The 22755-nt window shown below is 49.1% G+C and overlaps 1 protein-coding gene across 3 annotated transcripts in view; it reads right to left on the bottom strand.

Moving 5' to 3' along the window:
• Positions 1-2004: 2004 nt before the first annotated feature.
• Positions 2005-22755, bottom strand: part of P3H2 (prolyl 3-hydroxylase 2) — a 62155-nt gene continuing 41404 nt past the window's right edge. For all 3 annotated transcript variants that reach the window (XM_033068989.1, XM_033068991.2, XM_033068990.2), the window contains exons 2-15: positions 17517-17663; positions 16420-16609; positions 13602-13733; positions 12360-12502; positions 10929-11018; positions 10417-10457; positions 9848-9942; positions 7053-7180; positions 6435-6530; positions 6193-6343; positions 5552-5669; positions 5316-5391; positions 4394-4534; positions 2005-3363 (exon numbers count right to left, since the gene is read on the bottom strand). In XM_033068989.1, the coding sequence (XP_032924880.1) occupies positions 3271-3363; positions 4394-4534; positions 5316-5391; positions 5552-5669; positions 6193-6343; positions 6435-6530; positions 7053-7180; positions 9848-9942; positions 10417-10457; positions 10929-11018; positions 12360-12502; positions 13602-13733; positions 16420-16609; positions 17517-17663 (1641 nt within the window). In that variant the 3' untranslated portion in view covers positions 2005-3270. The remainder of the gene's footprint in view (positions 3364-4393; positions 4535-5315; positions 5392-5551; positions 5670-6192; positions 6344-6434; positions 6531-7052; positions 7181-9847; positions 9943-10416; positions 10458-10928; positions 11019-12359; positions 12503-13601; positions 13734-16419; positions 16610-17516; positions 17664-22755) is intronic.

Below are 22755 nucleotides of genomic sequence, written 5' to 3'. Positions count from 1 at the left end.
ACTGTAGCCGCTGGACATAAAGAGTTTTAGGTATTTCAGTCTTGATTACAGATTCAGGAATTTGTAAGCAGCCACAAATCTTATTTTCAGGTGAGGTTTCAGGGGTGAGCTTTTGGCTGCAGACAAGCTTTCAGCAGCACTTGGAGTAAGGCATTTACAGCCCAAGGGGGCTCAGCCTCAGGCTTTCTGCTGGCTTCTCTTGGAGGTTCTTTACCTACACAAGATGCTTTCCATGCTCCTACCCTCTGCATGAGGCGTCAGGAGCCTTGCTGGGCTGTCATGACTCCTGTTAGCCACTGCTGCCAAGCCTTGGTGCCTTTGCTGCCACTGGCTCTTTACACTCTGTCGCTGCATCCCTGACTGCAAAGTGCAATCTTGTCCTTAATGAAGGCATCATTTCATCTGTATAGTCCTGAAATATGATGGACTTCCCTTTGCTGAGACATGCCTGTGGCACAGAGCAGGCTCCCCTGTGCCCCCACAGCCTGCAGCAGCTTTGTGCAAGGGGTGAGTGAGCTTGGCTTGGGCCACTTGGAATGAAAGCAAAACAAATCTCCTTGGTAGTAAAGGTGCCCTGGCATGGAGTAACACATGCAGGCTTCACTTTCCAAACCACATCCACACACACAGACACACACACAGAGAACCACCTCAGCTGTTGTTTTAAATTCTTTTAAATTCCATTAAGTTTCCTTTATGGGTAGGTTGTTTTTTTCCTTGTTGACTGTCATAAATCAACCCTGCTAATCCCACTGTACATGTATTATTATTATTAGGGAGGGCACAGCAGAGTGAACAGGGAACTAAGGCATGGTTCAACCACCTCCATCTCCAAAGGGCTCCTGTTGCTGCTGATAGACCTGGGGAATGTACAACACATGGCCAACACCTAAGTGGGTTGTGCTTCCCTTTGGTGGGCAAGCCTTGGCTGGAGGAGCTCAGAGCTGGCCTGGGAGCCATGAAGTGTGCTCTGAAATGCACATCAGTTTTGTACTCAGTGCTGTGACTGCAGGCACTACCTCCCCAGGAAGCTGCTTCATGATGGGGCTTTGGGAAGCAGCAATTACCAGCCTGGCAGGTCAGGAGAGGAGTGACAGCATGAACCAAAGCAGGAGGAAACAAAAATGTGAGAGCACCAGGTTGTCCCTGGGGCATATTTGACCAAGGAGGAGTGAATACATTCAGTATTTTTACAGGGATGCAGGTGCCCTGCAGGCACTCTGGATGTGACCCTGACAGCTCTGGCAGATGCCAGGCCCATATATCAAATCCAAGAGTTAAAATTAATTTCTCTGTCCAAGCCACCTTGGTGGCAACCCATCCTATTTGGATGCAACAGATGCAAAAACCTACCTTTTTTTGGTGCATACCCCAAAGAGTTCTGTGACTTGCTCCTGTGAGGCTACAGAGTGCCAGTACACTTGGCACCTGCCTCTGCTGCTGCAGCAGGAATACAAATCCACTTCTGAGCTAGACTTTGCCAGAGCAGAGAGCTGGAAAAACAAACCAACAGGAAAAGTGCCTTTGACTCGCTGCATTCCCATTCCTGGCTTCAGCCTGGCCCAGGCTGCCAGCAGGTCTCACTGGCAGAGCAGCAGGGTGAAAGGCACGGCCCAGGCAGCCCAGAGTCTTCTCCCTTCTTGGGGGATGTTTGCAATGAGTCCTGAATTGATGCACGCTCCGAGGCTGCTCCATGGCTCTGCACCAGGGCTGTTTGACCCGAGGTGGCCGTGGCCATGAACACCCCGTGCACAGCGGCTGTGACTCCCTCCTGCTCCCCAGACCATGGCCATGGTGTGGTACTGCACAGCTGGGTACAGAGCAAGGCAGATGGACAGCCAGCCAAATGCACACACACAGAGTCCACACCCCTCCAGCATGGAGAGGGGGCTGTGCTCCAAGGGCTAAGGCAGGAAACCCAAAGGCACACACACCATCATGAAGCAGACCCCAAATTCCCCAGACTCTCCTTCTAATGTTTGACTGAAGAAAGACAAAGACAGGCCCAGATGTGTTTAGTTTATTTTCCCTGGATTTAGACACAGCTCTGGCTAACCACCACAGCAACAAACAAACCATGGCCTGTGCCAGCCCTGCACCTCCTTGCAGGGGAAGGAGCTGGTGGGATCCCTGGGAGGGCTGGGGCACCGAGGGGCAGCTCTGCAGGATGCACTTGGGCAGGGGCTGTTGGGGATGGCAGCACACACCCACAAGGAAGGTGCAGCATTCAGAGTCAAGCCTTGGATGCAGCAGCATGGTGCACGTGGAGGGGCAATGAAATGGGGGTCAGCTCTCCAAACTGAACAGCTGCCCTCCCCTTCTCCCCAGCTTTTCCTCTGGCTTTGAAAAGGGAGATGGAGTTCAGCATTTACAGAAGAAGTATTTAAGCAGGAAAGGCTCTTTAAAGGCAGAGACCTGTGGGCAGCTCTTTGGGGAGCCAACTTGATGAATCTTTTCAACAATCTATGAAGAAGGGAGATAACAACAAAGGAATAAGTAATACTGGTGGTTTAAAAATGCTCAGAGCCTTTTCCTCTGCAGATGCAGCATTGGAGGAGGTGCAGCAAATGACTCTTCCAGCATTTTCTGGGTGGTAATAGTTCCCTCTTGACAGTCTGAGTATTTCTCTTTCCACAGAGTTCCCCTTATCTTGCCCAGGAGTCAGCTGCAAATCACATCCCTCCATGCCTGTGCACAGCTTGTGCCCCTGCTCAGCAGCTGATTTCCGGAAGCTCTGCTCGGAATTAATGCCCAAACACCAGCTTTGCATGGCTACAGAGGTATCTCCATTTTGCTAGGACTTGGATTTTCCTTTGTTTTTTCCCATAAAAGGCATATTTCAAGTGGTGAGAGACAGTCATAACTCCAGTTTTTGTGCTCCAGTTTCCCCTAGCAGGAAGTAGGAGCAGGGGGACTGGTGCATTAGGACACCTGAGACTTTTCTCCAGCAGATGCTAAAGAGAAGCAGCTATTTTTGGTTGAGAAAGAAAGAAAATAGGTTTTCCAAGGGGGTAGAGTGGGCCTGAATGAGTCCTGAGAAGTGCTAGAGAAAAACAGGGTATTCTGGAAGCAGTCAGCCCCACCAGGAGATGCTGGCACAGGGATGAGGGTTCCAGCAAAAGCTGTGCTAAACACAGAAGAGACATTCCTGAAACTCCATAATCATATTAACCTGTTAATTTATACAGCATCTCTGTACAAAAATAGAAGGGTTCTAATAAGATTAACAATATTAAATAAATATTTAATAGAAAAAGTCTTTGGCCTAGTTCATAGCTCATCCTTTGGGTTGATGTTCATTTCACTGGGTCCTAGATGCTCCTGGTCCAACATTGCAATCACTTCATCAGCCTGGATTCGTTCCTGCAAGAGGGGAAGGGAAGAAATGGTAACAGCAGAGCTTCAGTGCCTGCTCCAGCTAATTCAGTGAGGCTCAGGCTGCTGGGAGGACACTCAGCAAGGATTTTACCCCAGAACCAGCAGTGTAGGTGAGAAGATGGGGGAGAACCTGGGACTTGAGCTGGGGATTTGTTGGGCAGAATTAATCAAATCCCTTTCCACCAAAATAACTGATTCCTGCCTCCCAGCAGGGCTGCAGTGGTTGGGGCAAACTGATGTTCTGTAGCTCCCTTAAAACACTCCACTATCAGCCATAGGATGCTCTCTCCTGTCCCCTCTGCTTGTTGTGGATTTCCAGCTCATGGCTGATCTCCTATCACACAGGCACTGAGCCTGGAGGAATTCCTGCTAGTGCAAAAGAACTGAGAGACATTCAAGTACATGTCTGAAGATAAGCTTTTCCCCAGACCTCACAGCCCACCTCCAAAGGAATGAGGGCTTTGCATTCTCCCTGCAGTTAATTTTGCTCGGTCTTGTATCTTTTATTTTCACAGACCAGAATTGCTACCAAAGGGAGGCAGGAGCTGGTACAGCAGCTTTTCAAAACAGAATGTGGAGGGTGCCTGGTGAAAGGCATCACAGCCCAGATCTTCCAAGGCATCCTGGGTGCCCAGAGCCATAGACTTCAAGCTGCTGAAATGCCTTTGAGAGGAGTTAGCAGCAGGACTCAGCACAGCACTTTGAGCTGCATGGCTCTGGAGGAGTTCCCCATCCATCAGGCTGCTGCCACTAGGTGTCAGAAATGGCCAGCCCAGCCCTGCACAGAGCCCTTCCACGCCCCACTCAGCACCCCAGCCTGGCACTGCCCCCAAGGGCCATGGACTGGCAGGGAAAACCTGTCCTGGGGCCAGCAGCTCGTATCATGGGAGGGCTGCTCTGGGGGGTGCAATGGGAGGAAAACAGAGGTACTGGGACTGGGGAAAATAAGGGTCCTGGTTCCTGTGGGATGCTGGGTATGCCCCAACTCCCCTCCCACGAGGATGGAGGGACTCACCAGCTCTCTGTAGAGAGGGTCCAAGGTGAACCAGAGAGCCACAGCGCAGCGCTGGCCCTTGGTGACCGCCTTCACCCCGTGGGGGTTCTCACCGCCCGACGAGAAGCTGATCATCCTCCCACACTTGGGCTTGATGGAGGCCTGCAGGGAAACAGCACAGCTGGGCTGGCAAGGCTGCACACACTGCCTGTGCCTGGGCTTGGGAACTCACTGGGCATCCCTCTGCATCGCCCCAGGACCTGCTGAGCTGCTCTGGGGGACATGTGCAGCTCTGGGCGTGGCTGGCAAAATGTGTGGGGGAAACACGAAGGTGTGAAGCTTGCTCCTGCTGTGTAGACATCATGCAGAAAGGACATAATGGCATGGAGTCTCTGCAAAGCCTAGAGGTGGCCACCTAGAGCAAAATGGGCCCATGGCATAACTCCAGGGAGGTCCAGGGTAAGCCTGGCATGGCTGTGAAATACCTCCTTCTTTCTTTCTTTCTTTCTTTCTTTCTTTCTTTCTTTCTTTCTTTCTTTCTTTCTTTCTTTCTTTCTTTCTTTCTTTCTTTCTTTCTTTCTTTCTTTCTTTCTTTCTTTCTTTCTTTCTTTCTTTCTTTCTTTCTTTCTACTCTTGGCAGAGTGCACAAGAGTCCTGCAGGACTGCAGGAGCAAAGGTGCCAACCAAATCAACCCTCAAGCACTTCAGTGGACACAGTCTACCCTCCAGCTTCTCCAGAGACCCCAGCACGGTGCCAGACCTCTATCCAACCACAGAGTGGGTGCCCAGCTTCCTTAATGGCCCCAAACACAGGTGAGGGCTCATGCCTGATCACATCCCTCTCAGGGTCTGATGTCCACCACTGTGACCCACACTGGAACAAGAGACCTGGATCAGACACTGCATCTGTGTGGAGACACCAGTTCATGTTTGACCAACTCACTGTCACAGTTTTGGCGTCCATCTCGGTGAAAATGAACTCGCCACCTTCAAAATCTGCGTTCATGTACAGGAGGGCACTGGGGAAGGAAGTGGGAACCCCAGTTAGGGGAGCACTGGGGAGGTCTCAAGGCTCACCCCCACCTCCTGGACAGATCCCACATTGCTCCCCTCAGACATGGGTGGGGGACAGCCAGAGGGAGAGAAGTCCGTGGGGAGATTCCTTCCCTCCCTTCCTACCTGTAATCCCGAAAGGTGTAGGCAGGAGGTTCCTTCCAGCACTCGTTGGCCTCGGGGTCCAAGAGGCAGTTGTCAGCATGGATGGGATGGCTCAGATCATTCCTCCGCTCCTGCTGGCCTAGGCAGGACCATGTGGAGGGAGGGGGAAGGAGAAGGGATGGATGAGATGGAAATGCCATGCTCTGTGGGGTCTCATTATGAGGTGGAGACTACCCTGACCCCACTCCATGTGGTGCTCACAGGTGAGAGGAGGAAAGGAATGGCTGAGGAGAAAAGGCAACATCTGAGGACTCAGACCTGCACAGCTCTGCCTGTTCCTGACTGCAGGAAAGTGAGATGGAGAGCTGGGCTGGAGTGGAAAGGAGAAGGGACAGACAAGAGGAGGCAAGAGAAAAAGAAGGAGAAAATAGGAAGAGTTGCACATATGAAAACCAAGAGACATCCCAGAAATTTTTTTGGGGAGAGAACAGCATTACCCCTTTTTTGCTGCAGTGGGACGCTGACCTTCCCCAGCCCTTGGCCATCAGTTTAAGCATTAAGCAAAACAGAGCTACTCTGGGGTTGGGACCCCCACTTGGGACCCCCAATGGAGGGCTGAACCCCTCCCACGCTCCTGCTCCATTGGGAGCCCCGCTGCTCACCGGACAGGGCGGTGCGGCACACCAGGTGCGTGTAGGAGAAGTAGAGCGTGGAGTTGAGCAGGAAGTAGGACTGCACGATCCTGCGAGCCTTCTCACTGATGTCATAGAACAGCCGGGCACTCTTCAGGGGCACTCGGCCCTCGTAGCCATACTGGGCAAGGAGAAGGGCACAGAGAGGGCAGTGCATGTGCAGACTGGGAGGGAGGGCACGGGACAGCAGGAGGAGGAGGAGGGAGCTGTACCTTGAGGGCTTTGAGGACAGTGGCTCCTTCAAATCTCTCATTTGGGGTGTGGGGGGAGGTTTTGCCCCTGTAACCATCTCCAGCCAACATGATCCCCTGGAAGACATGAACACAGATGAGGAGTGAACTGGTTTGTCAGGAGAGAGAGATCTGCAGTGGAAGTGCATGGCACGCTCTTCCCCAGATCACCCAGGGCTGCATTCACTGGCCAGGTGAGTTGGGGTGGAAAGGTGCAGCAGCTCTCTGTGAGCACAGATGCTGGATATCAACCACCCACCTCTAACTGGGGATGTTCAGGCACCCTCAGCCCCTTCCCAAGCTCAGTTAATGGTGAATGAGAAGGCTCAGATGGATGAGCATCCTTTGGGGTTGTTATAAAATGGTGAAAGAGCTCTTTCTGCACAGGCTCTGTCCTGCAGCGTGTTCATAGAACAGCCCAGCATGGAGCAGTTATGTCCCATGCTGCAGTTACGGGTGTGCACTGGGGACAAACATCCACCTGCTGTCCACAGGCATCCTGCCAGCAGCTGTAACACTCAGCAAGGCATGAACCCAGAAGCTCTGCAGAGGCTGGTCACACATCCAGTGTCACACAGCCCAGGGCCATTGCCCACTCACACTGGCCACCCTGTGCAGCTCCCGGCACTGCTCCTCCGAGATGACGTTGTCCAGCAGCACTCGCTGCGTGCCATTCAGCTGCTGAGAGTTGTAGACAAACTTCACATCGCTGTAGAGAAGAGGGCCCCCTGAGGAGAGACACAAAACCATCCTGCTGAACATGCCCTGGCCTTGTTGATGTCCTGTACAGTGGCTGGAGGCCAGCTGAAGTCCCCCAGATGTGCTGACAGGCAAAGAGCTCCACAGCAAAGTTTGGCCTCCCATCAGGAACAAAAGAAACAGAAGCAATGGGAACACAAGGAGATGAAATCAATTTGCTGCAGGAGCATCAGCACTTTCTACCTTCTCAACAGCTGCCTTGCAAATGGAGGGAGCACAGCCTGGAAACAGCAAACCCCAGTGGGACACAGGGACAGACAGGGACAGTGGCTCATTTGGCTCTCCAGCCCAGCTGTCAACACCAGTGTAGGTTCCCATTGCATTTGTGCTGTGTGGATGCTGCTGGCTTGGCAGGCAAAGCCCCTGTCTGCAGCTGTCACCAGTGTGTTTTGTTTTCTGTACACAGAGGAAACCTCACATGGTGCTGAGCTTGCAGCAAGCATTGCTCTCCTGCAAGAAGGAGGGCAGGGAGTGGGTGAGCCAGGGGACTCTGAGGATAATCCTTCTCCACTGAGGCAAAGGAGCTGCCATGGCTGTCCCTGCCAGCCCTCACATCCAGCCTCTGAGCTGCCTCCCTCTGCCTGCAAGCTTTTTAGAGAGGTTTCAAAACATCCCCATCAAATTTGACTGATCGAAAAGCCAGAGCAAGGCCCCTAAACCACCATCTTTTGAAGCCTCTTCCACACCTCTCCTTGAAGAAATAAAAGGAAAGTAATGGTAACAATAAAAGCTTAAACCAGATGTTTCTCCAGGAGAAAAATTAAATACATCTTAATTGTGAGGAATATTATTTGTTGGCACAGACAGGCAATGAAATAGAGCAAACAGAGCTGCAGGGTTCCTCTCACCATGTGGCACAAGGAAACTTCTCTGACAATGCTTTTGTAACTTTTACTTTTCCTGTCTATTGAATAAAAACTGTGTTCTTGGCAGGTCTCCTTGACCTATGGAGGACATGTGAGCCCCACAGAGCCCTGTCATTAGCCCACAGCTTCATTTCTGAAGAGTTAGCTTTGTTGGAAATGGAAAAGATGGGATGTTTCTGGTGTTCACTGTGCTGATTTTGCTGCTTGATAACCACACTTATTGCAAATACAGCTGGATCAGAATCAGAATTCTCAAATCCTGGCAGGCTCCAACACAGGGCTGAGTTTTCCAGCTCAGATGTTCTTCCCCAGCCACAGGCACATGAGGGGTGAATGTTGAAGGCATCACTCAACACTTCCAACACCTCTTCTTGTTCCTCCCACGGAACTATTGGGGCAGCTCTGTGCCATGGACAGAACCCTTGTCCCACACTGACAGTGGGCTCCCACCTGCTTTCCTTGCCTCTGCCTGCCCTAAGCACCAGCAGAGAGACAAACCTGTTTCCTGTGTCTGTGCTCTGTGAAAAACACCCCAGAGAAACTGAGGAATTCTTTGGACTTTTGGGAATGAAGGAATTGGCAGAAAGGCGGAAGGGGGGAAGGGTAGAAGTACAGAAGAGTACAAAATTCAAATAGACTTTTCTGTTTCGGCCTTTTCTTTTTCCAAGTAAAAAGAGAGGAAGGAAAAAAGACAATGGAGAAAGGCAGCAGCTGGATGGACAAAAATCCTACTTTCTTTTTGATGGTTTCAGATTTCTTTGCAAACAAAAACATTCTGCAAGTAAACCAGAATAAGAGCATAGAAAGAAATAAAAACAGAAGGAAGGACTCTGAAATTACTTGGTTATAAACAGCAAACAGGCCAACAAATATAATTCAACCAGCTCTTGGCTTAAGTAAGATCTTTGGTATCTTCCTGTGGTATTTGCCTATTTTATGTACAGCTACAGAAGGGATAACACACTCTGAACACAACACTGAGCAGCTGGACACAACTTGGGCTGGGGAAAGCTGTAAAATTGCCCCAAAAGCACTACCACCCTTTGCATTACAGGGAGCTTTAATTGCCTGCTGCTGTGGAGCTGGCTCACTAGAGACACAGGACAGCTGGCTTGAGACCCTGTTGTTTTGCAGCAAGGACTCTGCTTTGGTGCTTGGCTAAAATAATGTTTTTCAAAATTGCAAAGGGAAAATATCCTGTCTTTAGTAGAAGACTAAAGTGTTATGGTATTTTCTGCGGTTGCTGAAAATGTGCTGAAATAGTTGAAATGTCTGCTGACAGGCTGACAGGCTTATAAACAAGTGATTTCATGTGAGCTAAGACATGAAATCGTAAGCTTAGTCTGCAAAGAGTAGTGGTTGTTAGCATGGTGTGAGCCAGCACATTTAGCAAAGCATCAGGACAGGCTGCTCCCAGCACCCATCCTGCAGCCTGGACAACAGGGAACACACTGAGCCTGAAAGCACCTGCAGGAAAGACTGCTGTTTGCTGGTGTCACTTTCCCCACGGAGAGGAAGACCCAGCTCCATCTCTGGGCTCTGTACTGAGTAGCTCAGCAGGTGGGAAAAACAAGTCCAGGGGCAGAGCAGTGCCCTGGGATCCACAGACCCAGGAATGCTGTGGCAGCACTGAAGACTTCTCTGTCTCTTAAAAAAAACTTGAACTCCCTTAAATAGAGTGGCTTTCATTGCTCAGTGGCCAGCCTTTGCAGTCTGTAGCAAAAGGAAGAAAAAGAATCCCCTGATTTTGTTGATCTTTGTCAGCCTTACCCTCCTTGAGCTCTCGATCTGGCTTTGGCATGGGTTTCTTTGTCAGGGACAGCCGGGGCCCATCCTCTGGCTCACTGCTGATACTTGATGGGACACTGAGGAGCAAAAGAGAAGAGGAACATCATGACTTTGGCCACAAGTTCTTGGACTTGCACTTCTGGAAAACAATACACAGAAACCCCAAGCAAATCAGTACTTTGTACAAATGTCACAACCATACAAGTTGAAGCCTTCACCCTGCCCTGTGGAAAACATTGCTTTTCTGGTAATGGGAGCAACAGTTTCCACCAACAAAGCACAGACACCAACAAATCTAACCAGCACCACTTGCCTCATCCATCAAACTCTCTCTAGACCACTGCTGGTTTTGAGGCGCCCAGCTAAAATAAAGTTCTTGTGGGAATGATTGCCATGGTAAGGGGCAAAGGGCCCTAACTGAACCATGGTGGTGTGCTGGGTGGATGGGCAGTACCCCTGAGTGGCAGGCTGGTCCCCATCATGAGCACATCCCCCGGATCCCACCGTGGGGAATGGTGAGGCTGCAGCTCAGCTGGGGCACTGTGGCTCACCTGTGCTCGTCCTGGCGGGCGCCGTACCTGTTCCAGTAGTTCTGTGGGAAAAGAGAGGACAAACTTCTTCATTTAATGCTCCAGTCAAAGCCAGGGCATTACCTGCTCTGCCTGACTCCCAAGGACATCAGCCAGCCTCTCTGGCTCCATCCCACAAAACTTTGGGCAATGGTCTGACATCACCAGATCGAAAATGTGAACCCAAACTGGCACAGTGTGACGAGTACCAAGGAAGCCCAGCCTGCCCAGGCATCTCTGTCTCACCCCATCACCACGGCAGTGGCTGAGGCTCAGACCATGGTAAGAGAGCTGGATGAAGCTGTATGAGCCTCTCCTTCACCCCAGGAATGCCGCCTCTGCCTTGCCATCACTATTTTCCTACAGGGAACAAGCCAGGCCAAGACCCAGCTCCTGAGTCACCTACACAGGACTGGATTTACAGGAGAGGGGCAGGGGGAGCTGTTCCTGTGGCAGTGAACCCCAGGGTCTGGGCACAGCACACGGGGCGTTACCGGCTCCGTGTAGGCGTATCCCAGGCCGGCTGCCGCCACCTGCAACAGGTGAGACTCCAGCTTGTGGCGCCGCAGCAGCGTTCTGGCCTCCTGCAAAGAGAAGGAAAATTAGCAGAAAATGGCCAGCTTTTGCAGGACAGAGGTTTTCATGCAATGCTGCAGGCTGCTGTGGGGTGAGGGATGCTTGGAGCAACCCTAGGCACAAGGCTGAGCCACTCAGTACATGACAGAAGGTGTTCAGCAACTCATTTAGGAAGTGTCAATCCCCAAAACATGTCCACAGCTGGCAGAAACTCCTGAGCACCTTGGAGAGCCTCAAAATATCTGGGCAAAAGGCTGGCCAGAGAAACTGCAGAATGGGGCAAGTTCAGGCTGGTGGGGCAGGGACCCTGGCTGGGCTGTGCCTCAGCTCCCTGCATGGAGCCCATGGCCTGGCCCTGGGATGCACCCAGAGTGCTTGTGTGGGGGTCACAAAGCACAGCCAGCTGGAAATTGTCCATTAGAGGGCTTTATTTTGAATGAAAAATCTGCAAACAAAACACTGGTGCTTCTCCTAGAAAACTACTATACAAAGCAAAAGTAAATTCATTTTTTACAGAAAACTTTAAAACACTGTGAACAATTACATGTTTTTGTCAGCTTCAGGGTTTTTTTTCCTAGATTCATTTTGTGAGGGGAAACAACAATTTTTCTTGTTTTCCTTTTTATCATTTTGCTTTTATTTTTAGTACTTTACCAAATTCCCCTTGATTTGCTTGGAAGTCAAGGAATTCCCAAAGGAATGGAAACACCAGTTCCTGCCAACACTCTACATATGGTGCAAGGGGAACGAGCAAGGCAGGGACAGGATGGGAGGAACTTCTCTATGGTGAGGAAAGCAGCCCCAGGGCCACAGATAAAGGCTGCCCAGACTGGAGAGGAAGCCTGTCCTGCTGGGTGATGGAACACACACAGTTTGGTTATTTGACCCCAGCCTAACCCTGTGATAGCAGAGTTACTCCCTGCAGAACAGGCTGAGCTCTGAACTCTGAGCTAAGAGACTTGAGAGTAATGCTGAGATCCCAGCCTCCCTGGGAAAATATTTCTCAGCCCTCTCTGAAGAGATGCTGCCCTTTGCTTGGTGTTTCATGCATTCCTCCGTGTGTCCACCAGAGCACTGGCAGCAGGAGAGTTTACACTGTTGGTCACTGCCCTCCCTGCCCCTGCTCAGGCTTTACTAGGCTGAAGTCCCCATTTAAATCTTCTCCCCCACACAGTGACTCGGAACTTGCACCCTGAAAATCACCACCTCAGCATCACCAGCAAGCCCAGCGCTTCTGCTTCTCTTTTCAAAGTGCTCCCACTGGGGAAAGCTGCCAAGCTGCCTTCATTGCCAGCAGATTTTCTGTTAAAGCCTCCCAGCAAGAGCTCTCAGGTGTCACTCACTCTCACCTTTCTGGGTTTGATGGTGGCTGGATCCACTGTACCTTCCAAGAGACCCTCGTAATAACCTGCATTCTCCAGGACATCCTCATCATCCGGGTGGAACAGCAGGTAGGACTTGGCACACTCCAGGGCTTTTACGTAGTCACCAACTGGGGACCAAAACAAAGGGGTCAGGGGAGCACAGGGGGCTCACACAGAGCCCAGGAGGGGACTCTGCAGGAGGGAAGCACAGCGAGCTCCCCATCAGCTGGAGTGGCAGCCAGCACTTCACAGGGCTCTTTTGATGCCACTTGGTCTTGACCACTCCACAGCAAGGAAACTGAGGCACAGAGACAGGGCTTTCCTGCCATCATGCACAGACCAGATGGTATCCAAATGGATCCAGCAGGATGGGCAGGATGTGGATACTGTCCTGCATCAAACTGCTTCTCATCTGTGCAGCATTTCTCTGGGCCCAGGGGCTTTACCCACCACAGTAACCTCTGTCTGGGCAGAGGAATAGAGAAGCCTGTACACCACACATGAACTGACTCCTCCTGCTTGCTTCTCGTTGTGTGGATGAATGAAGAATCTTTATGTTTGAATAGAAATTTTGACCCTTGCACAGTCTACCCTTTTCAGTAAAGAGTTACTAGCAAAAGCCTGAGAGAGCAGATTTCTGAAGATTTCTACCTTCTTTTATGCACCAGAACATAATAAAATAGCACACAGAACCACACAACCGGCATTATTTTTAAGCCCTGCCAACCCCTGACATTTTGCCATGCTGCCAATCCCTGCAACTTTACTGTGAATCTGAAAATATTAGGTAATTGGAAAAAACTGGCATCTTGGGATAAGCTTGAGCTAACTCATATCTGTCATACATTAATTTAGAAAATGTATCAGTTCATTTCAGAAAACGTGAAACATATAAATCCCAAGGATTTTAATATCAAAAGGCAAATGAAAGGACCCTGAAATAGCATTATTTAATTAAAGAATAGTAATGTTAAGCTAAAGGTTGGGCTTTTAAAACCTGACTGATGATCTAAAACACCTCCATAAAACTACTTAATTGTATTTCAGTCCACCTGATTTTTGAAGAGACAATTTCCAACGTCCTTTGCTTCTCTTTCACACCATGCCTCTGCATCAGTGTAGTGTGGACGTTGGGGAAATAGCCTTACTCCCACATGGAACGATTTGGACTCGTACAAAACGACCAGCAGCCAGCAGGTGCTGTGAGGAGCAGCACGAGAGCCTCACCTCTGTAGTAGGCAAACTGCAGGTAGTCGTAATGGAGGGGCAGGAAGTTCTCGATGGGCGAGATGCGGCCCGAGCGCGTGGCCAGCTCCCGCACACAGTCGTGCTTGCAGGCCAGCACCTGCATGTAGTGATCTGCCAGGAAGAGAGGGAGAAGGGTCTGAGCTGGGAAGGGTGGTGGTGCTGGGACAGGGACAGACAGAGGTTAAAGCTCCTGAGCTGAGGGATGTGCGACTCACACTGCTTTCCCCAAGCAGGTGAGTGTGCACCGAGGGAAAGAGCTCAGGTTCCTCCACAAAGCCAATCTGACAGAGTTGCAGTTACATTTTTGCCCCCTTAAGAAATGCCTTCCTCCTCCTGTCATCTGTAGAGGGAGCTTGAGCATCTCTTTTGAGTGTCAGGAGCTTGCTTCAGCCCAGGGAAGCCGGGCATGCAGAGCCTGCAGGTAACACTTCAACCCAAAAACACCCACAGGGCAAACAGAGGGGTGAAGACAAGCTGGCCACGTGTGCTGCCACAGGAAATCCAGCTCCAGACTCCCTTCCTTCAGCTCATCGTGAATCCTCTCCTTTCCTGCAGCAAGAAAGGTCCTGAGAGCACAGGGAGGTTCATCTAAGAGGGGTTGGTGCAGATTCCCAGCACGGCCAAGCAAGGCCAGTCCAAAAGGTCCAGGGTGCAAATCTGGGCAGCAGAAATCCCAGTGCTGCTTCTCAGAGATGAGATATCTCCCAGGGAATCACAAGCACATGGTAAACATTTGCCATTAACAAAGTTTCTTAATTGGTGGGAGCCCACAGTATGGGCATCATACCAGCTGTACAATTTCAAACCCAACACTGACATCTGATTCCATTTTGGAGCCTTTGCTGCAATGTACTTACGAATCTACTTTGCTTGCTCTGTCTCTGCACACCATTAAAAACCTTAAGAAACAAACAGGCTTGAAAATAACCATGTGCTCAGCTTCCAAAGCATTTCTTAGAGCTGCCATAAAAACAGCCTAAGGAATTTGCAATGAAATCAAGTGGAAACTCAGAACAGTGCCTATGTGCTCTTGACAGGTAGGTTGAGCAGTTACCTGATTTACCATGCACATCCAGGGTTATTACATTAAGAAAAGCAAGAAGGGAAAGGACATAAATTGTATTTGTGTAATTTAAACCTGTTTAAGCATCCTAGACCTGAAATAATCAATCCATCACTGAGAAGCACTGCTTTTTCTTGGTACTGTCAAAGTGCCCTAGAAATAGGCCTTATAGACTGGAATCAGTTCACTGAATTATATCTATCTCTGGGGGGAAAAGGTGAGAGTGTTTCAACCCCAAGCAGCAGCACAGCAAATCAGTTTGGGATTGAAAAGAGAAATGAGTTTTGAAGAAACCTAAACTCTCTTTTCTTGGTATATTACGTGTTCCCACTCCCTACTGAAACATCTGGGCCTGAGTGCCTTGGACCAGGGGTGAACTTTGGATTAAGCTGTCCTGGAAGGAAGCACCTAGTGTCCTACAGAAAAGCAGTTGCATCACAGATTTTATTTCCCTCCCTCAACTCCCTGTTTCCTGGGTGCCTGAGTGCTCCTGGGGTTTGGGGTTGTTATGGCCAAGCCACAGCACTTGCAGGGACCATCTGGCTGCTGTCCCTGCCAGGTGACATCCTGCTGTGACATGACCTTGCCTGTGCTCAGGATGGGCCAGCACAGCTCAGCTCACTGGGCTGCACTCGACCTGCCCAGCACAGGAGCAGTTTGTGCTGCTGAAGAGCAGCAGCTTTCAGTGAGAAGGATGCTGGGTTTGCTTTGCCACCCAAGGCTGCTCTGTTGATGTGGCCCCTGGTGTCCTGGACAAGGCTCCAAAAGCAGGCCTGATCAGCTGACACCACACTGGTACCAAGTCAGCCCTTCCAACACTTCTATTTTTTTCACGGGTAAACAAACCCCACCAGGGCAGCTTCCCATCCAGTATTCTGGTGGTTTCTCCTCATGGTTCTTTCAATTAGATTTCCTGTCTCGACACAAACAGAATTATGCAAACCCAAAAAGCAGTCTGCATCTGAGTGAAGTATTTTCCATACAAGCAGCAATATTTCAGAGCTTGATGCAACTCCAAGACCATAAGCAGATAAATAAGATTTCTGTCACCAAACAAACTTTAATTTATTGCTCTTCCTTCCCTTACGACTAATTAAATGTAATCTCATTTCTACTGAGAATGAACTGTTTTAATCCTCTCTGGCTCAGAGCCACACATGCAAATCTGAAGATTACACAGCAACATTCAATTCTCTCCAGAGATTTCAGTCAAGATTGTAATTAGGTGGGCCTCCACTAATGACAAATCCATCCTTTTCGATGGGGAGAAAATCCATGTTACGAGCTTTTCTGGCAACCTTCCTGGCCACCTGGAGCATGGCCAAGAGAGCTCTGCTGCTCTCTTTGTATGCGCTCAGAAACAGAAAACATAAACAAAGGCCAGCCACGTCTAGATTCCAGGGAGGTGTGTGAGACTGTGTACAGGGGAAACGGAAGCACTTTATGATAAAGCACCTGAACTTCCAGCTCTAACGTAAAGCTGTAAATATTCCACACATCTGGAAATGAATTTCTTCTAGCCCAGCTTCTATTCAGGACACAAACAAGATGTTCTAGTTCACTGTCCTCTGAGTTTGCACTTTCTGGGCTTCCAGGTGCCTCCTGCAGTGTTACTCACCAGCAGCAGAGATGGAAAGGAAGACACTTAACAAATCCAGCCAAAGGGCCAAACTAAATAATTAAAAACATTTCAGGGTCAAGGGTGGGAACTCTAAAAATGCAAAAAGATCTCACCTGCAATAGCTTCGTAGAGGCCAGCCTTGTAATCCAGGTACTCGTGCTCCTCGAATCTCTGCGGTCCCTCGCACATGATCTGGCAATCCTCATCCTCAGAGTAGTATCCTCTCAAGGCACGCTCCAAGAACTCAATGGCCAGCTCGTACTCTTCCCTGTCATAGTGCCTCACCCCAGCACTGTAGTCCTCCTGCAAAGCAGGTAGGCAGGACACAGACCATGAGCAGGCTGCACTGCCTGGAGCACAGCATCCCGCCCTTGCCACCTGCAGATGCTTCTCAAAAGAAGGCACAAGGGGACAGGGAGAGGACGATCTTTCCAGATACCTATCAGATAAAACCACTTGCACCAAACCATGTTGAAGCCATTGATGGACTTTTGGACCAGTGGAACCTAATAAACCTGCCCAAATGCTCTTCTGAACTCCTCCATACTTAGGGAATCCTCAGTAACACTCCGAGATTATGCATTATATTTTTTAAAAATCATGTTTGTTTTTTTGGGTTTTTTTCACCCTCCCACCAAACAACAATACTGAATGCCAAGAGAACAGATTGGTCCTGACCTAGGATGATCTTTCTTAGAATGGCCCCCAAAAGCACCTCCATTAATTACACCCAACAGCCACTCCTGCTCCCTTGAGTCTTGTGAAATTGGGAAGCTGAGGGTGGCCCTTGGGCTTTTGCTTTGGGAGGTGGGGACTGCTGACACTCTCTTGTGCCACTTTGCACCCTCACCAGCACAACCAGCCATGTGGAGGTACCCAGGTGAGAGAACTCAGGTCAAAAGAAACAAACACACAGGAGCTGAGATGTGTCTCAGAGCCGTCCATCAAAGCTGTCTGCTGCTGTTTGTTCACAGGCAGGGATGACCACAGAGCTCTTGGAATAGAGGGACCAGACTGGGGATGTAGCAATCAAACAAAGAGCAGAGTGCCTAGAGCAGGCTTGCCTCAAGTGAAAATGGTGAAAGGTAGAGTTTGTTTTGCTGTATTGGTAAGAATTTCCCCACTCATACATTAATCTCTCTTGGCCTCCTAATCTCTCCTCTCCAGACTTCCTGATACTTCAGGTGGCACCTCTTCAGCTCACACTCACCATGTGCTGCCTGGCCTCCTGGTCAATCAAGCTGACCTTCCCTGACATGGTCTTGTAGTTCTCGAGGTCCTGCTGTATCTCCATGTGCTCTGGGTTTGCCATGAAGAAGGTGTGAGCTGCATTTGCTGCCTCCTCCAGCTTGTTCAGCTGTAAAAAGGTGGGAAAGACCAAGTGAGATTGGTGATGTAGGAAAATGAACACAGCAGTTTATGCTGCATCCTCTGACATCCTTTTGATACATTGGATTGGGAAATGATGGGATAACAAAGGAAAACCTGAATCCAGAGGCTGAAGAAAAAAACTGAATTGAGAGGAAAGCCCCATATAAGTGAAATGGAAAGAGCTGGAGTTCCTGAGAGCCAGACAAGTCACTGCAACATGGTCTGTTGGTGATGTGATCCAGCCTGTTTTCCAGCAGCACATCCTCTCAACTCAGTTACTCCAACCCCTTGCACAGTCCCAGGTGGAAAGATGCTCTCATGAGATATGAGATGGAAATGAGATATGAGATGGATATGAGATATGAGGAGGGAAAAGCAGCTGCAAATATTGCTCTCTTTACAAGCCTTGAGCTATGTCCAGGCTGAGGGCTTCTGCTTGGGCATGGGGACTGAGGACCATTTATTAAGCTCAGCTGTGTATAGCTGCAAAAGGCCAGACTCTGCTGATAGTGGCAGAGGTATAAAGAGAAGTTTATTTTGATATACCAAGTTATTTTGGATTTCGAGATTTAGAACTGAGACCAGACATCACTTGCACCCTGGAGAAAGCCTCATAAACAAACAGAACTGTTAGTGCTAAACACATCCATGGCAGCTGCTGGGAGCACCAGGAGCAGAACAGATGTTCAGGTGAAACCTCTGCACGAGCTAGCAAGAGAGAAGTCACTAAAACACTTGCTTCTGAAAGAAAGCCAACACCACTGAGTACCAGCAAGCTGCACTCAGGCCCCTGGGATACAGCAGCAGTCTGACCCAAGCCTGTCAGCCAGGGCCTGGCTAGTGCTAGCCCAGGCTAGGCTGTGTCCAAGTGTTTTCCTTGACAGCAAAACCCACAGCAAGCCCTTGCCAGTGCTGCAAGGCTGCTCCTGAGGCACCAGAGCCAGCAAGCTCAGGCACACCGATGTGACATGGTAGAGCAGCTCACCTGCACAGGCACCCAGCACACAAACCCTGCCAGCAGAGTGAGAACAGAGAGATGCAGGGAAGCAGGAGCTTCACATCCTGTCATCCTACAGCAGGGCAGGCAGGCTCCAGGGCACAGCTGGCCCAAGAAGCACACAGCAATACCCCCAAAAGGAAGGTGAAAGCCACAGTATCCCAGCCCACTGCCCAGGTCTGCACACCAGAGCACAGCTGTGCTGCACTGCCCACAGAAATGCAAAAAATTTGCCTTGTGTAAACTTCAGAAGTTTTTAAGGATTATCTCTGTACTGACAACATGTGCTGAGAAGCCAGATTTTACTGCAAAAACAACATCTATTCCAGTCTTTCATTTGGAGTTTTCCAAAGGACACCACTCTCCATAATAATCCCTTGGCTTTCCAGCAGGCATGAAAAATGACTATAAGGAATTTTTAACCGGGACAGCACATAAAAAACCAAAACCCCTTCAGAGTAGAAGTTTTGAAGTTTTTGGTTTTTTAAAAAAGGAGACATTCCTATTCAGAAACATACATTCCATTTTGAAATAGATCATTTCAACATAATCCCATTCTGGAAAAGTTCACTGCAGCTGGACACCATCGGATGTGGGATAAAGGACTGACCAGAGCATCTCCCAAAGGGAATCCTCAGGTCCTGCTGAGTGTCTGTGAGAATGCCACTGCAGCTGGTAATTAGAGACAGTCAGGATGGAATAAAAGGTTTGCTGGAGATGTGAGCTGCTGACCTGATCCAGAGCACTGCTAAGAAGCCACTGTTTGAGCTGCCTGGGGGAACTGCATTCTTCCACACCACAGATTTCTATTCACAAACAACATCCTGCCTGTGCAGATTTAAAAGGGACTAAGGACCTCTCAGAAGGGGAAGTGGTCCCTCAAAACACAGTCTGCAATAGTCTGCTGTGGGATGTTCTTTTCCCCTTAGTTCTAGATCCCTTTCAGGAAGATGTCAAAAACTGTCAGAGATCCCAGGATGGACTTAGTTCTTCTGGATAACATCCACTCCTGTGAAATAGGATGAGCCTGATTTCTAGACAACAGAAATTCCCTTTCAAACAAGACTCACACTGTGTCTAGTCCTGCTGGCTCTACACAGCAGACATGACCTTTGGAGTTTGCTAATTGGACTTGAAGCAGAACATTTCAACTCAATGCTTTTCAATTTATCATGTTCCATATTTACTTTAGAAACTTTCAAGTAACACGAACAAGCCAACAGCTGCTAAGTTTGGGGGAGTTTTTCAGTGGGTGAGTGTATATAAAAGCAAAATTCCTGACTGGTAAGACACGTTCAGAGTCTAGCTCTGACATTAGTAATGAAACACTCTGGGGAAACCCTTGCCAAAACACTCTGAATTCACAAGAAGCAGGATATTTTGGTGCTTAAAGGTCTGGGCTGGGACTCAGGACACCTGGACTCAGTTCCTGGCCCTGTCACAATCTCACTGTGTAGCCATTGGAAAAAAGAATAATTTTGTTTTCTTTGTGCCTGATTTTCCATTGTTTTCAACTAATAACAATAAAAATAATAGCATTTCTCCCACAGAGTAGTAATTTTGTTTATTTGGATGGCAAGCAACTTGGGGGCCATAAGCATGTGCAAGCACGTAACACAAGAAGATTTTGATCTTTGCACAACAACTGCTGAATGAAAATCAGCAAGGAAAAAATGACAAATGCAGACTCACAACCTCAGTATGTGCTCTAAGGTCTGGTTGCTCACCCCACTGGAATGAGATCGCTGGACCGCTGCTGCAGCTTTGCACCAGAGAAGACACAAGAAATCAGAACATCAGCACTGAGAGAGCCCTGGGAACACCCTGCCCTGTCCATTCTGATCTTAACATGCCAACTTCTAGAGCCCAGAAGGGGAAAATACAACACGTAGGCACTGCTGGGTTCTGATGCTGGAAGTTGTTTATTTTCCTCAATGCAATTTAGGAGTGGTTCATTCCACAGAAAAATAGGAAAAAATTATTTTAAGCAGAAGAACCTCAGATGAAAGAATTTCAGCAAACTGCAAACGCTCAGTTTCACTCCCATCTGGGACAGTGCTGGTCTGGGCTTCAGTGGGATTGTGGCTTCCAGCCTGCCAGGTGGCTTAAGCTAGGAAGGCTGCTGTAACTGGAGCATTGTGCAGGAACAAGCACAGGCTGCAGAAAGGACATTGAGTGAGCATCTTGGCCATCACCAGACAACTGAACCCAGCTCTCACTGATAACCATTCAGAAAATCCTTTATGAGCCTGCAGGGGCTGCACAGTGACACATAACAACACTAACAGACCCTTACTATTCACTGTCATTCTGGTACCTGCCAAGATACGCTTAAGCCAGCAAACTCCATTCTGAGCAACCTGATTTGTACCTGTGATGCCACAGTCACCAACCTGCTGGGCTGAAGAAGCAAGCTGTCTCACTGAAACACGTCTCACTGAAACATGTCTCACTTGCTGCTTGATTTTACTCCCACTTTGGCTGTTGGGTCCCCTAAAGAGAATCACAGAGGATTCACCTCATCACTAACACCCGCCCCAAACACCTCAGACTGCCTCAGCCCCATGTGCAGCCATTTCTGAATTCACACTTGCCTTCACTACTAGCAGACAAATGAATTCTGACCAAAGCCCCTCTCGTGCCAGATGCCCAGCAAGCTGGCACAAACTCCTGCTCCTTCCCTAGGGAAAAGGCCCCACAGCAGCACCACGGCTTCAGCCACTATGACCCAAAACTTGCATCCTTTAAGTTTGGTCTCTGGAGCTGGGCAGTGGGGATGAGGAAGTGGAAGAGGGAGGATGCCAGGTGTGTGAGACACAGCTTTACAGTGGGCTCATGCAGCCAGGGCTGCCCTCCCACCACCACTCTGCTTGTGTTGAACACTGACACACTGCAGCTTATGGGGGAAGCAGCTGTAGCCAGAGCAACTACAGGTATTCAGCTGATCTCAGCTCACCCTAAGCTTTTCAGGGCAAAACCGAGGATAAACAGGTGTGAAAGTCAGAGGATTTTAAAGAGAATGTAGCCAAAGCAATACCGACTCTACCTGAGAAAAGAGGTCACAGGTACGATATAACCAAGACCTCAGACTATTTCTCATGGTAAGTTCCCACTCCACTGAACTTAATATCAGATACTGGCAGCTGTCATGCATTATATGTCAGACTGTCCTGATCCAATCTGCTTCTACATTAAGGTTTCTTCATCACATAAAACATAGTTGCAATTAAAACTTCTTTTTTGAGGGGTACAGAAGTAAGGTTTATATGCTGGAAAACATGTCAGATCCCTCAGCATTTCTTGCCATGCCAGGACTGGACCTACCTGCACATAACCTCAGTTAATTGGAGAGTGCATGAACTTGGCATGAAACTTGTGATGAAAAATTTCAAACCATTCAGCTGACCTAGAAAACAAAGTCTCCAGCCTGGCAGACAATCCCTGGTTTGCTGAGCAGATAATGTTTTTCTAATGTTCTTCTAAACTTTTCCACAGCTCCAGTGCTGCTGTGTTGTATTGAAGGCTTAGAGCACTGGGCTCTGCAGAGGAAGCCTGCAAGCACAACAAGGGAAATAAAAGGTTCAGTGTCATGAAGGATTAATCTCGTTGTGTCTGTGCAGAGCTTACTGCCCAGGCGAGCAGGAGCAAGGAGCGGGGAGATGCCTATAAATAGCGTGTAACCTTGTCTCAACTATTTTATTATTGCAAATAAGAAGGAAGAAATTCTCCAGAGAAGTTAATCAGGAAGTTTTCGCTCTGCTGATGGGTCACACAGTTGCAGAATGATGTTTGCAGCCCACTATGGCACTAAGTGGCCCCACAGAACCACCAAAATCAGAGAGCAAGGCAAACACAGCATTAAAGGACCTTAATCCAGTGCAGGGAGGAGGTACCAAGAGTCAAAGGTGTGAGGCACCCCTAAGTTCAGAACCACACCATCCCCTGCTCTCCAAACCTTTTACCAGTTTCTTGTCTTCCAGCTCAAGATAAACAGGTTTGCTTCCTATCCCTGCTACTGCTGTGAAGGGAGGCAATAATGATGCATTCCTGCAGGCTCCACATGTATCTTTTCTGAGGGTTT

This window comes from Catharus ustulatus, chromosome 10 (genome assembly GCF_009819885.2).
Source record: "Catharus ustulatus isolate bCatUst1 chromosome 10, bCatUst1.pri.v2, whole genome shotgun sequence".
NCBI lineage: Eukaryota > Metazoa > Chordata > Aves > Passeriformes > Turdidae > Catharus > Catharus ustulatus.
Note: the sequence above shows the minus strand (reverse complement) of the source record. Positions and strands in the feature narration are given on the sequence as shown.